Below are 15,041 nucleotides of genomic sequence, written 5' to 3' on the forward strand. Positions count from 1 at the left end.
AATGGTTTGCCCACAGAAAGGGTATTTTCCACCAAAAGGTGTCGCCGGACCCCCGGGCCAAAGGTGAGCGGTGCTGCCGGAGCCGCCGATCGATCCCGGCGCGGTGCCGGAGCCAGCGGCAGCTCCTTCCCAGCCGGGGAGCGGCCGGCGCGGGGACAGCGGGAGCTGCCGCTGCTGCCGGGAGGGGCTCTGGGAGGGGAATCGGCGCCGAGGGAGGGGAGCCATCGGCAGGAGAACAGGCTGGGAATACCCGCGGCACCGGGAATCCATCCCAGGGCTCAGCCCCCACGGTACAGCCGCACCTGCGGCTCTCAGCACGGCGTGGGTTTTCAAGGGGATATTTGAGATCGGGGCGATTTGGGGCCGTGTTCCCTTGGCAGATGCTGCTGTGCCGTCCCGCCGAGCTGCTGGGCACCGCCTGGGTGCTCCTCGCAGGTAAGGTGGCCCCGGGCTGGGCTGGGCTGGGCTGGGAGCCGGGGCCGGCCCCGGGGCTCCACGCCGGGTCCTCGCCTCTTCCAAACCCCTTCGGAGCCGAGCGTGGGGAGCTCTGGGCCAGACTCTTTAGGTGGGTAAAAGGCTTAACGTGGAAGGCAAAGGTGCGTTTGTCCAGGGGGAGAGGAGGAGGAAGAGCCAGGCACAGCTCCGGGGATAAAAGTCTGCTGCAGCCAGATTTGTGGTGGGGCTGATGGGTGTGCTGACACAGAAACAGAGGGATATGTGTTAGCACGTGTGTTTGTGTCAAAAATATGTATGTAAAGATACGTGATGTTTTTAAAGCCACAAACTTTACTGCAGTCAAACTCGTGTGAGCATTTTCACTGTGCTCCTTCAATAGGCACTGGCTGCCTTGAAACACAAACCGTGGAATGACAGGAGGGTTTGGGTGGAAAAGGACCTTGCAGCTCATCCCATTCCACCCCCAGGTTGTACCAAGCCCTGCCCAACCTGGCCTTGGACATTTCCAGGGATGGAGCAGCCACAGCTGCTCTGGGCAGCCTGTGCTGGATCCAAATGGACAGAGGTTTTCAGGATGAGCATCTAAAATAGAAAGGAAGCCCAGTACCCCACAGCTTGATTTTGGGATGGTGTCAGGGAGCTCTCAGTGCCTGTAGGATGAGTTTTGGCCATTGCAGCTGTAAAAGATTGAGTGTTTTCCTCTTTCCTTCAGCTCATGGTTCTGTTCTCTAGAAATAGTGTTTTCTCAGCAGAAAAAAGGAAATTTTTCAGAGAAAAAGACTTTTTAGTAATTAAATTGTATTTTCTTCCTCCGCATCTACACTTTGGGGGCAGGCAGGCATGAAAACACCTGCCTTTTGAGGTTATAAGTGAGAGAAACTAAAATCTCCCGATGAACTTGATTCACCTGGATTGTCCCACTTCTTTTCCTTTCCACCTGTGCTGCACCATTCTCTGTGGGAGCAGCAGGAGTTTCCAGGGCCGTTTGCCTGGCAGGTGCAGTGGGAATGCAGGGGAACAGGTGCTTATCAGGGCAGGAGCTGAGAGACAGGGCCGAGAGCAAACACAGCCTGTGAGGATCCCTAGGCCACCCTGCCCGGCTCCGGAGCCACAGGAGCTGGGAGCTCTCCCCCTCCCTCTGCCCCTTCCTGCCCCTCTCCTCTTTCCTGGAATCCTCTTTACTGGGGATGGGGCTCTGGGAGCTGTGACCTCCCCACAGCAGCTCCTCCTAAAGTCCTTGAGCAGCTCTTAGAGCCCCAGTCGTGACAAGCCCAGAAATTTCGGGAAGATGGCTGCATCCTGCACTGCTGGGAGCATGTGGACACATTCAGCCCCAAACAAGACCAGGAATTTTGTGGCTGTCCCACCCCTGGCAGTGTTCAAAGGCAGGCTGAACAGGGCTTGGAGCAGCCTGGTCTAGGGGAGGGTGTCACTGTGGGTGGCAGAGTTGGAATGAGATGGGCTTTGAGTTCCCTTCCAACCCAAACCATTCCAGGGCTCTATGCATTGGGAATGAGCCCTGGATATCAGGTCAGTATGACAAAAACCCAGGTAGGAGAAGCTCATTCCACCAAAAGGACACCTTTCCCCGGAGCAGTTTCTCCCAGCCCCATCCCTACCCCTCTCCTCCCTCCAGGGCTGCTGGTGCCGTTCCCTCCGGCTCTGGAGGCAGCGGAACCTCCCCAGCAGAGAGCCACGGCTGCGGTGGGATCCTCCGTGCTGCTCCCTGGGCTGGACAACGTCACCCACAGCGATTCCATGCAGTGGGAATTCCGCAGTGGCAGCAGCTCCCACACCATCCTGCAGCACCGTGGCGGGGCTCACCCCCCCGCCATCCTCACCCCCTACGCAGGACGAGCCGCTTTCCATCCATCCAATGGATCACTCACGCTGGAGGATGTCCAGGAAAGCGACAGTGGCACCTACAGAGTGACTGTCAGCACAGGAGACAGGAAGAGCCGGGAAATCCAGCTGGAAGTCCTCCGTGAGTGCTGGGGCTGGGAGGGAGGAGTGGGGCGATGGATCCAAGCAGAATTTGCACAGGGACCAGGAGCCAGACCAGGGGGGTTGGAGAAGGGATTTGAGCCAGGGCTGATGGGCCAGTCCTGAGCGTGTTTGCACCTGTCCTGTGTGGAGACCCTGGAAAGAGGTTCCCAACCCGTCCTAGGGGAGCAGATCTGGATGTGCTGCCCAGTGAGACTTTCCAAGGGCCTGGCTGGGACAGAGGGACAAGTTCCATCCTGGAAAGGCAATCCCCTCCCATTTTCCACACTTCAGTGCAGGGCTGGAGGGACTGATGGGAGGATAAAGGGACGATGGAGGGACTAGTAACAGGATGGAAGAACTGGTGGGAACACGGAGGGACCAGCGGGGTAAGGGAGGGACTGGTGGACTGCTGTGACTCTGCCACCTGCAGGGTTCCTCCCCCGAGCCCTTTGCCAGGGGACACCTGGCAGAGCCAGCGGAGCTGAGGTTTCTGGAGAAGCCACCACCCCTCAGCCCAGGCTGTCCCCCTTGCCCTCTGCAGGCGCCAGCTGCCACCACAGAGATAAGAGGCACTTGAAAGGGCCCAGAAGTCCCTCCTCAGCACTGCTCCCAGCAATTCCCTTCATTTGCTCCGGCTTATCCAGCCTCTCACTGATCGCTCCATGGCCATAATGCCACCGCAGCCCTTCACCACCCACCTCTCCCTCCAACCACACGCAATCCAAGTGGGATCTGCTGCCTTCCCTGCTATTTTCTCATTTCCTGACGCATTTCGAAACACTCCGTATTTACCCACATCCATTAAAAGCAGTGATTCAACTGGAAAAAAACCAGTCCTGCAAAGTGCAGCAGCAGGATGGACTTCCCCAGGGAAATGCTGTGGTGGCAGTTGCAGCCCACGGGCCCATCAGGGATGCTCCAGGTCACGTTCACTGGCACAGGGTGCCCAGAGAAGCTGTGGCTGCCCCTGGATCCCTGGCAGTGCCCAAGGCCAGGTTGGACACTGGGGCTTGGAGCAGCCTGGGATAGGGGAAGGTGTCCCTTCCCAGGGCAGGAGTGGTATGGGATGAGCTGTAAGGTCCCTCACACCCCAAACGATTTTGTGGTTCTGTGTCTGAGAGAAGTGCTGGGGCCTCTGTTCCCTTTCCAGGGTCCGTGTCCCGCCCTCAGCTCTGGACCAGCGCTCTCCTGGCTCGGGCCACTGGCAAGATTGTCTGTGAGGTGGCAGAGGGCAGAGTGGACAACATCACCTGGAAGAAGGATGGGCAGCCGCTTCCCCCAGCCAGAGTTTCCCGGCTCTCCGGCAGCCGCAGCGTTCTGTACCTGAGGCCAGCCCAGAGGTCGGACTGCGGCTCCTACTCCTGCAACGCCAGCAACGGGATAAGCTGGCAGGAGAGCTCCCTGAACGTCACCATTGAAGGTCTCACCTCCCACTGCTCCTCCTGCCCCCCACCCTTCCCTGGGGATGCCTCAGGGGTTCCATCCCCTCCCTCAGCCTCCTTCCCCGGGGGGTGGTGCCCACACGCTGTGGACAGGAGCTGCCCATCGTGGGATGATCCGCAGCCATTCCCAGTCCCTGATCCCACCCAGGCACAGTCCTTGGCAGGAGATTGGCCGTTCCCTCTGGGAGCAGCTCCAAAATGATGGCCCTTGGCCAAGGTGATGTGAGCAGGACACGGGTGGGAGGGCGGCCGGGAAGCCTGTGGGGAGCACCCACCCCAGGCTGGACATTTCATGAAGGGTATTTGGCCACCAGCTGGGAGATAAACGGAGCATCCCTGAGGTGATGGAGGATGCCTGCGGCCACCAGAGCCGGTGGCGCTGGTTCTGCTGATGTCCCGTGTCCTGTCCCTCGGGGTCGCTCTTTCCCAGGTCTCTCCCGTCTCCTGAAGGACACCCTGAGGATTGCGGTGGTCGCTGTGGTCTTCGCTGTTGTCTCGGCCTGGGGATTAATTATTCCCGTTTGCCAGTCCGAAAAGCTCAGGATAAGTGAGTTGGGGGCAGCGGGACCCCCTTTCCCTTGTCTGGTGGGGGAGAGCAAAGAGCGTTGCTGCGGGAACCCCCAGGTCCTGGGATACCCCACAGCATCGGGGTGGGCACGGGCTGCGCCCCACCCTGAGGAGGGGCTGGTGGCTGGCACGGGGTTCCCGGAGGTCACAGCGCTCACCCCGCTCTGCCCTGGGTTTTAGGGGGGGAGCTCTGGAGGTGGCTCAGCTCCTACACCTGCGGGCTGGTGTGCATCGCCTGCATCCTGGATGGCACCGCCGGCATCCTCTGGATGTGGCAGGAAGGTCAGAGGGGCTGCGGGGCGGTCTGGAGGGAGGGGGGACAGACCCCGTGGGAGATGCAGAGTCCGGTGGGGCCCAGAGAGGGAGGGGACAGGGGAGTCAGGCCGTGGAGTGTGGGGTGATTGACCCCTGCAGAGCAATTCGTGATCCAGGTGTGATCTCCAGGTGTGATCTCCAGGTCGGAGGGAGCCTGCGCCACCACGTGCATTACACACCCCCTGGACAATTGATGCAGTTATTCCCCTTTTCCCCAAGCCCGTTCCCAGGATGAGTCCCAAGGACAGTAAAATGACCAGAGAATGGAGAGGTCGCTTGCAAGGAAAGGCTGGGAGTCAAAGGAGGGTAGGGAGGGATGTAGTGCGGGGTTACCAGGTGATGACGGGGGTGGCAGTGTAACATCGGGGTCTCTGCCTCGTCCTGTTGTCTTTCAGGCCCTTCTGTTGCTGTCATCCTGCCCGAGATCGCCCTGAGCTACCTCACCGTGGTCACCTTCCTGGTGGCCACCACCGTCATTTTCCAGCCCACGGATTTCAACCATCTGAAGAGCAAAAAGGGTGAGCAGCGCCACCAAGGGTGGCCCAAACTGGTCCAAGGGGGGTTACTCTGCCCCAAACATCATCCCTGACTTTTTAAAATGAGAACTCCTGTGCTGACTCAGGCTGGTGGATCCCACAGCAGAGCCTGGGTGAGGCCAGCCCCCCACCCGCACCCTGGGACGCTCCTCCACATCCCTTTTCCCGTCTCCCTCTGCAGCACAGCGCACCATGGGCTACGCCGCGCCGGGGGCCGTGGTGACCGTGGTGCTGACCACCACCTTCCTCATCAAGAACATCTACCACCGCCACGGTGAGCAGAGATCCCCCAGGGGCTGCCCCAAGGCCACAGCTCGTGTCATCCCCACGTCCCTTCAATTCGGCTGTTGGAGATGAACGTCAAAAAACCAACCCAACAAACCGGGATTTTCGGGGAAGTGAAATCTTGGCAGGAGCGACATTCAGTTTCAACATCCTCCATCTATTTTATTTTCTATTTTGTGTGTGTGTGTTTTCATGGTGGTAACTCACCTTCCTCCTTCCCCTCCCCCTGCTCTGTGCTGGCTCCTGTTTTCTCCGGCGGCAGAAGAAGGATGCGCCGAGTTCATGAACGTGACCATCCTGGTGGTCAGCACGGCGGCCGTGTCGGCCCTCCCGCTCCTCGCCATCGGCCTCTGCTGTAAGTCTGCTCCTTCATCCTCTTCCCAATGCCTCCGGGTCCCCACACCATCCAGCAGGAATCATTTAGAAGTGCTTTATTTGGCTTTCGGAAGCCCTCATGGCCAATGGGCCTCACTGACCGTTTCCCTCCCCCGGTACCCCAAGCACAGCACCCCGTCCTTGGTGCCTCTCACACCTTCTCCTGATCTGGAACAAATTTGTCCTTCACAGATCACACCACGCAGGGCTGGTGGAAGGACCGTGACGTCTGTTGGACGGACAAAGTCAGGTAGATCCTTTGTTCCTATTTTCCACATAAATCCCTATTTTCCACATAAATCCCTATTTTCCACATAAATCCCTATTTTCCACATAAATTTGTACATCTTGAAGTGAAAGAGGCAGGACACAGAAACCACCCTGTGTTTTGGTGTAAGACCCAGATCCCGAGGAAGATTCAGCCCAGCACTGCCTGGCAGCCCCTGGGTTCATGCTGGGTTCAGGGGGACACTCTGGTGGGGTCCCCATCCAGCAAAGCCCTTGAGACCCCACTCAAAGCTCCCCCTTACAACCTCAGCCCGAAGCTTTCAAGCCTTAATTCCTCCTGGATTCATGGATTAACAGAATGGTTTGGGTGGAAAGGGAACTCTAAGATTATCCAGTTCCACCCCCTGCCATGGCAGGGACACCTCCCACTGTCCCAGGCTGCTCCCAGCCCCAATGTCCCGCCTGACCTTGGGCACTGCCAGGGATCCAGGGGCAGCCCCAGCTGCTCTGGGCACCCTGTGCCAGGGCCTGCCCACCCTCCCAGGGAAGGATTTTGATGCTCAGCCTGTCCCCCCTCCTCTTCCTTCCAGCTCCTTCGAAATGTCCCAGCCAGGCACCAAGGACCCCATTCCCAGCTGATCCATCGGGCTGGTTCTCTCTTGGCTGAGCCAGCCCAAGCCTTTCCCCAGGTTGAGTGGGCTCAGGGCTCTCAGTTTTGGTTCCTCTATGATCCTCGTAATAAATGTCCATGAAATTAACCTGATTCTGCCTTTTTTTTTAATTAAAACAGACCCAGGGGAGGCCAAATGCACATTTCCCCTTTCTTTCTCCAGAAAACCAAGGCCTGAAGCCCCTTTAGCAGCAGCTGCAGGAGTTTCACTGGTTTATCTTTATTTAATGTTTGTGGATAACCCAAGGCACCCTCCCCCTCCTTCCACGGCTCCCCGGGCAGATATTTCAAGGCATGTTTTGGGGTGCTCTTCCCCTAAATCCATCTGCTGCCTGTCCCCTTTAGTATGGGGCCAGGATTTGGGTGCTCCCCACAAGGTCCTGCCTGTGCACTGGGGCTGGGGAAGTCTTGCTCCTTGTGGCCAGCAGGAATGTGGATCCTTATCCCTTTTATCCACTATTCCTTATCCATATTTATTATTTAATCCTTATCCACCTTATTTATATTTTTTCTTGTCTTCGTCCTTGGATTTTCCTGCCTGAACCGGCAGCATCACATTCATATCTCATCCCCCCACATCCTCCCATCCTTGTGTAGGAACATCACAGCTCCTGGGCTTCTTGGATCAAGAAAATGGGGAGAAATCCTGTTTTCCACAGTTTGGACTGCTCTCCAAAAACCCGGATGAGAATGCAGTGTGTGTCAGGAGTTAAGTGAGAGGGAGACCCACCAGGAGTGCCCTGACCCTGGATCCCAACATGGATCATCCACAGAGGGAGGCTTTTTCCAGCACAGATTTGCGCTGCTCCTGAAGCTGGTGGCTGAGCTGTTTGTGTAAGATACACCTGGGATAGCATGAAATACTTTTCTGGGTGTAACCCTGTAGTAACTTGAAATACATCCTGGCTTTACCACTAGTAAAGGTGGAGGAAGGACAAAAACTGGGATGGGAGGAGGTGGATGCTGTCAAGCTCTTCCTCGGGCCCAGCCCAGAGCATCCGGCACACTCTGGGATTTATTCAGTCAGGGCAGGATTAAACTCGTGCCCAGCTTGTGCCAGGGGCTGTTGTTCCTGGCTGACACAACACACCAACGCACTTCCTGCAGCCCAGGGGAGCTTTTCCAACCCCAAACAGCTGCTGAGCACAACCCTGCACCCAAAGGCCCCCAGATGAACCCCAAACCTCCCCAAAAATCCCCCCCTGGGTGAGCCCTGGGTGAGCCCCGACCCAGCTCCTTGGGAGGCAGCTCCTCCCTGGGCACTGCCAGGGCGGCTGCCAGGCTCCTGTGACTCAGGGAATGGGGGCAGGTTAAAAATACCCTCAGCCGCATTTGGAGCAGAGCTGCTGGGCTGTTTTTAACCCCAGCTGAGGCCCTCAGGCTGTCACCACCACTGGAGCAGGGGAGGGAGGGGATGGGAGGCAGGAACCCCACAAAGGGAACAAATGCTGTCCTCAAGAGCAATGGCTCCTGTCCCAGAGCCGGACACGGGGATAAATCCAGCATTCCCGGGGCTGCCACCAGCCACAACCCAGCAGGGGCTGATTCCCATCCCACTGCCACCCCGAGGGGCATTTCCCACCCCTACACACCACAGCAACACCCTCTGGGATAACACACACTTTATTAGCAGCAACAGCCATCAACAAACCACAAAGTCTCCACAACAACTCACAGACAACTCCCCAACTTAGGAAAGGTTTCCTTGTAAAACGTGTGGCTACGTTTTACACCCTCACGTGCAACAGAGAACACGACAACCTGTCCTGCAGCTTCCAGTGGGGTCGGAATCTCATCTACTCCACCCAAACTCCTCTGCTTCCTCCAATGGCTCCATGAAACCCCAGGCTGAGATGGCCCCTTGCTAACAGCCCCTGAATATCCTCTCCCACAATTTTCCAGTTGGCCTTGGAGAGGTTCCCCAGCCTGCTCCAGAGGCGCTGGGGACCGGCTCAGGGTGGGCCCTGGAGCTGGGATTTCCCCCTCAGACTAAAAACGGGGTGCAAATGTCCCGGGGTGACCAACAGTGAGGTCCAGCACCCCGGGGGAGCATCCAGTTCTCTGCAGGTGGGAGATGCCTGCTCTGCCTCCCCTCACAGCACCGCCCAGGAGAGCCCTGCAGAAGCAGCACGGGGAGGGAGGGGACAGCAGGGGACAGGAGCAGGGCTCCCGGTATCCAACCAGGCCAAGGCTGATGTCACCCGCAGGAGCAGCAAACGGGAAGGACGAGCTGGCACCAGCACTCCTTGTGCTGGGAAGAGAAGGGGATGTCCCCAGGGATATCCCCAGATGCTGCAGAGCCCAGGGCCGGAGGAGATGGGCTCGGGAGCATCCCTACCCTCAGCCGGCTGCAGGGATTTCCTTGGGATCTGCCTTCAAACCCTGAACTCCTTTGCTGTTCCCCATTCCCTGCCAGCTCCCGCTGCCCCGCTCCCGCCTGGACGCACACACAGCACAGTCCTGCCCTTTCTCCTCCCTCCGAGGGCCACATGGAGCAGGATGCCCAGAGCCTCAGCCCCCGAGCCCCCTGGCAACCCCCCGGCACGGCAGGACACCGGGAGGCAGGGCTGGCTCCCGGGACTGTGGATTTGCCCAGCAGGGACAGTGGCTCTTTCCAGAGCCATGAGGGAGCCGGGAGGATGGAGGGAGGAGCAGGTACATCCCTCTCCAGGGATGCACAACAGGAAGAGCAGGACAACATAGAAATAGTCCAAACCAGTGTTTTCCAAAACAATATCTGCAGGTTCTGGCAGCTTGAACACTTCAGAGGGGAGTCCAGGAGAGGCTGAGCTGGGATACCTGGCACTCCCAGCTGTATCCATCATCAGGGAAGGGCAACAGCAGGGCTGAGCCAGCTCTACCTGCAAGGAGAAGAGAGGCCCCACATGAGCCATGTCCTGGGCATTCGGACCCCTCCACGGCCTCAGCCAGCTCCGAGTGTCCCACGCTGGCAGTGGCAGCACTGGCAGGTCTGGACCTCTGCCCTACTCCAAATTCCAGGAGCTACCTTGGCCAGTTTATCCCTGGGTGGAGTTCCCTGGGATTTGGCTGCACAAGACACCTGAGAGCTCTCCTGCTTGCAACCTGCCACCACATGGGATGGGTTTTCCATCCTGAGGGACTCACATCCTTGTCCTCAGCCTCCAGGGAGCTCCAGTGAACAGCCTGAGTGTGTTTGTGGTCACAAGGAGGGAGCAATTTCTGAGAAAATCTCAGGAATCACTCACTTCCCAGAAATCTCCAGAGTATTCAAAAGCCCACCCGTTATTCAGAGCCAAGATAACCACACATGTCAGGCTCTGGGGGAGGAATTGAGAATATTTCCAGAGGAAATCCCAGGAGGGGTTAAATAGAGGGGACAGCAAATCCTTTGAGCCTCCAGGGTGGGAGAGCAGCCTCTTCCCAAAGAGGCTGGGACAGCACCCCGAGCTCTCCCACTGCTCCAGCTCACTCGGATCCAGCCAAGGATAAATTTGGGCTTGCAAGGAGTAAATTTTGGCTGGAGCAAGGGGCCCCCCCAAGAGGGGGCTGGAGGCATCTTACCAACAGTTGTCACACTCGTCCTCCCTTCTCTGACACCAGACGAAGATACCTGGAGACAAAGCAGCAGCATCAAAGAATCCCAGAATCCCACAACTGTTTGGGTTGGAGGGACCTTTAAAGCCCATCCTGTTCCAACTCCCTGCCATGGGCACGAACACCTTCCACTAGACCACGCTGCTCAGAGCCCCATCATCATCATCATCCTCCTCCTCTCCATTAAAGGCCCCGGAGATGCCTTTTCCAGCTGGGAAACCTCAGTCCAGGAGCCCATCAGCCCTCCTCAAGACAGGATTGGGATTTGCTCACCCCACACTGCCCCACAGCTCCCACCCCAACAGCTGGGGAGGGGACCAGCCACCAGCTCTGGCCACGTGTGACCTGTGTCCCCAGGGCAAGGGGAGTGTGACAGAATGACAACAGCAGGAGCACGGCCAGGAGCTTTTCCAGCACCTCCCCAGCGCCCGGAGGCTTTCCCAGGAAAAACCTGAAATCTTTGTGCAATACAAAAACACACCCACAACCCCCAGGGAGAACCTCCCGCTCCATCCACATCCACCTCCAGGCTTGGCTGGGTCTTGGATTTTTTTGCAGTTGGCAATCTGAGAATTCAAATCCTCACTTTGCCAGGGATTTGGGATGGGATGGGATGGGATGGAAAACACACTCTCCAGCTCCAAAAAAGGAGGAAAAGCAAGACTGGAGGCACCTTTCCCTGCTGAGGGCAGAAAACCCTCAGAGCATGGTGGGAGCTCGGTGCTGTCATCATAGAAGGGATGTCTGACATCTCCTGGATTTTGTGGGCGCTGACTCAGACCAGAACAGTCAAATATCATCTCCTGCCTGTCCTGGACATGCAGGAGGGGTTCTCACGACTTTCCCGCTCATGTCTGGGAGGAGGGAGACAAGGGAAGGCCAAAGAGGACAATGGAGGCCAGCATGACCTCCTTGGACTGGGGACACCCTGCTGGAAACAGCAGCTGTGACACAGCCCAGCCCCTGCCCACGGGATGCCAGGGTGGGAAAGCCAGGTCCTGGCAGGGATGTGCAACACTGGACCCTCTCACCCATCTCTTGTGGCCACAGCACCTGCCATGGCACCCATCAGCCAGAAACAGGGCAAAGAGTCACCCCAGCACCCACCTGCCCAGCCCAGCACCCACCTGCGAGTGAGCCGATGATGACACAGGCCAGGACCACGGGCAGCACCACGTTGGCAGAGTCTGCAAGGGGGAGAACCCAGAGCCACTGCACCAGAGTGAATTTAACCTGAGCTTAACCCTCCCACACCCTGCTCAGCACGGGCAGGGAGGAAGGACCCCTTCACTGGGGCTGTCTCCCGGCTGCTCCCCGGGGCACTCACGGTGAACATGCAGCAGGAAGGAGGTCTCGTTCTGGCTCACGGCGTTGCTCACCACACACGTGTAGTAGCCGCTGTCGCTGATGGACGCCCGCAGGATGCAGAGCGTGGTGTTCTCCACAAACTGGATGCGCTCACTTCCCAGGAGCAGCTGCCCGTTTTTCTTCCACCAGTAGGAGTCTGCCTTCCCTTGCAGCACGTTGCAGACCAGTTTGGTGTTGCCTCCTGCCTTCACCGAGGAGTTGCCCACGATCTCTGGCTTGGACAGCGGTGCTGGGAGAGGCAGAGGCAGCGTCAGCGCTCAAACCCGCGGCAGTCCCGGCTCCCAGCCAAGCAGGAGGGCTGGCCACGGCACCACTCACCCACGACGTGCAGATGGAACCAGGCCGTGGCCTCCTCCTGGGACCGGAGGCGGTAGAGGCGGCTGTCCCCGCTCTGCAGCACCACCTGCAGCGACAGGTTCGACTCGTTGAACGTCGTGCGGTTCTCGTAGAGCCGGGACATGAAGGAGGGGCGGTTGTGGGCATAGCTGAGGATGACCCCCTCCTCCGTGCCCGCTCTGTACTCCCAGGACACCGCCCTGCTGCCCCGCAGCGCGGGGGCCGTCAGCAGCACGGTGCAGCCCACGGCCGACACCAGGCTCCCCGAGGCCGGGCGCAGGTCGGCGGAGTAGCAGGGAGCGAGCGTGCGGGCTGGAAGAGAAACCAGGAGTCACCCCACAGCCACGGGGATCCCACTGCCACGGGGATCCCACCGCCACAGGGATCCCACCGCCACGGGGATCCCACTGCCACGGGGATCCCACCGCCACGGGGATCCCACCGCCACGGGGATCCCACTGCCACGGGGATCCCACAGCCACGGGGATCCCACCGCCACGGGGATTCCCACCGCCACGGGGATTCCCACCGCCACGGGGATCCCACAGCCACGGGGATCCCACTGCCACGGGGATCCCACCGCCACGGGGATCCCACCGCCACGGGGATCCCACAGCCACGGGGATCCCACCGCCACGGGGATCCCACCGCCACGGGGATTCCCACCGCCACGGGGATCCCACTGCCACGGGGATCCCACAGCCACGGGGATCCCACTGCCACGGGGATCCCCCCGCATCCACCTGGGAGCTGCTGCTGGAGCCCTTCCTGGCTCAGCTGCAGAGGGAATTATTTATAGAATCATGGAAGGGTTTGGCTTGGAAGGGGCCTTAAAGATCGCCCAGTTTCATGGGCAGGGACCCATGTTCCAAGCCCTGTCCAACTTCCAGCAGCAGCCACAGCTTCTCTGGGAAACATCAGTGCTTGGGCCTCACCACCCTCACAGGGAGGAATTTCTTCCAATACCCCGTCTCTCCCTGCCCTCTGGCACTGGGAAGCCATCCCCCTTGTCCTGTCATTCCAGGCCCTTGTCTCCAGTCCCTCTCCAGCTCTCCTGGAGCCCCTTTAGGCCCTGCCAGGGGCTCTGGAGCCTTCCCTTCTCCAGGTGAGCTCCAGGCCTCGGAGCAGCTCCGGGTCCTTCCTGTGCCGGGCCCAGGGCTGGGGCAGCTCTGCAGGTGGGGTCTGAGGGGGCACAGGGGCAGAATCCCCCCTCCCCACGCTCTGGGGCTCAACCCGTGCTGGCCGGGCCGTGCTGAGCTTCTCATCCACCAACAGCCCCGAATCGTTCAGCGCGGACATGGAAATGCTCCCTCCTGCTCTGAGGGGGCACAAGCGGAGCTGAGGCCCCCCGGGCACAGCCCCTGCCAGGAACACGGGCCGAGAGCCGAGAAAAGCCGCAAGTCCCTTCCCGACCTTCCCCTAAAAGCTTTTCTCCGGGATCAAGGCGTGCCCGAGCCCGGAGTCGCCCTCGCGTCTTAAATCAGGTGCCAGGAAAAGCTTCCCAAAGCCGGGAGCGGCTCCGTGCGGCGGGGGGGTCCCGCCCGCCTTCCCCCCGCGGCCCAACGCGGCCAAACCTCCCCAAAAGGCTCCGGGAGAGACCCTCGGGCACCCCTGGAACGGGACACGCCCGGCCCGGGGCTGACACTCGCCTGTGACCCCCGGGGCGGCCGCGGCGCTGCCGGGGGCGAGGAGGAGGAGGAGGAGGAGGAGGAGGGGGACGGGGAACATCTGCGGAGCCGGCGCGGCCACAGCTCCGCCGCGGGGCTCCGGGGGCTCCTTGGGGCGGGACGGGGCGGGACGGGGCGGGCTCTCCCCTCCGTCTCCTTCTCCTCCTCTTCTCTTCCCCTCTCCTCCCCTTCCCTCCTTTCTCGCCTTTCCCTCCCTCCCCTTCTTCCCCTCCTCACCTCCTCTCTTCCTCTTCTCTCTTCTACGCCTCTTCCCTCTTCTTCCCTTCCCTCCTCTCCCTTTTCCTCCACTCCTTTCCTTTCCCTCTCCCGCTTCTCACCTCCCTTCTCCTCATCCTCTTCCTCCTCTCCGTTTTCTTCTCCTCTTCCTCTCTTCCTGCTCCCTCTCTCCTTTCCAGGACATCCAAACCCAACACACGGACCCCCCCCAAGGCGCTGCCTTCTCCCGTCCCTCCTGTCCCTCCTCCACCTGCCGCGGTGTAAAACCCCCAAATCCCAGCTCAGGGGCACCGGGGGAATGGCCTCACCCCGTCCCCTGTCCCCAGGATCCCAGCTCAGCCACAAAAACTGGGAGTTTAATCATTTCCTGGAGCAGCCCTTCCAGCTCCAGGCAGGGCTGTGGGGAGGACAGGACATGGCTGGGACGCTGCTCCTGCAGGAGATTCGTCTCAGAATGTTCCAGGCGGGATCGGGACAATGTTCTTCTCCTTCCCCAGGAGGTTGTTTCCATCACCTGGGCAGCTTGGGAAGTGCTGGGGCCTTTGTGGCAGCAAAAAAAAAAAAAAAAAACAACCCACCCAGCATGGCCAGAGGAGGATCTCCAGGAGGACATCAGGAGGAGGAACAGGGCCACAGGTGTGCCCAGGCAGGAGCCCACGCAGCTCTCCCAACCCCACTAGAGGGAGCGAGGAGATCAGCTGTGGGAGGACATCGGCTGTGAGAGGAGATCGGCTGTCAGAGGACATCGGCTGTCAGAGGACATCGGCTGTCAGAGGACATTGGCTGTGAGAAGACATCGGCTGAGAAGACATCGGCTGTGCGAGGAGCCGGCGGAGGCGCTGGGATCAGGGAGCCCAGCCCAGGAAGGAGCTGCAGCAGAACTTTCCTGTCATTCCATCCCCGGAGCCCGGGGACGCTCCCGGCCCGGGCGGGGATGTCTCGGGAGCTGCTGTCCCGCCTTGAGATGTTCCAGAGGTGCTGCTCCTCATCCCTCCTG

The 15,041-nt window shown here is 59.6% G+C and overlaps 2 protein-coding genes across 2 annotated transcripts; one reads left to right on the top strand and one right to left on the bottom strand.

Moving 5' to 3' along the window:
• The first annotated feature begins 33 nt into the window (after positions 1–33).
• On the top strand, positions 34–6,953 carry LOC116450929 (hepatocyte cell adhesion molecule-like). Its single transcript, XM_032123917.1, has 10 exons — positions 34–435; positions 2,093–2,440; positions 3,593–3,862; positions 4,315–4,431; positions 4,632–4,733; positions 5,162–5,284; positions 5,484–5,576; positions 5,850–5,942; positions 6,155–6,212; positions 6,781–6,953. Exons 1-10 carry the CDS (start codon positions 381–383, stop codon positions 6,827–6,829), a joined length of 1,308 nt encoding a protein of 435 aa, XP_031979808.1. The 5' UTR covers positions 34–380; the 3' UTR covers positions 6,830–6,953.
• Positions 6,954–8,465: 1,512 nt separating this feature from the next.
• LOC116450931 (hemicentin-1-like) lies at positions 8,466–13,926 on the bottom strand. Its single transcript, XM_032123922.1, has 6 exons — positions 13,790–13,926; positions 12,123–12,452; positions 11,764–12,033; positions 11,564–11,623; positions 10,404–10,452; positions 8,466–9,721 (listed from the first exon to the last, which is right to left on the bottom strand). Exons 1-6 carry the CDS (start codon positions 13,866–13,868, stop codon positions 9,718–9,720), a joined length of 792 nt encoding a protein of 263 aa, XP_031979813.1. The 5' UTR covers positions 13,869–13,926; the 3' UTR covers positions 8,466–9,717.
• Positions 13,927–15,041: the final 1,115 nt, after the last annotated feature.

Source organism: Corvus moneduloides, chromosome 14, assembly GCF_009650955.1.
Source record: "Corvus moneduloides isolate bCorMon1 chromosome 14, bCorMon1.pri, whole genome shotgun sequence".
Lineage (NCBI taxonomy): Eukaryota > Metazoa > Chordata > Aves > Passeriformes > Corvidae > Corvus > Corvus moneduloides.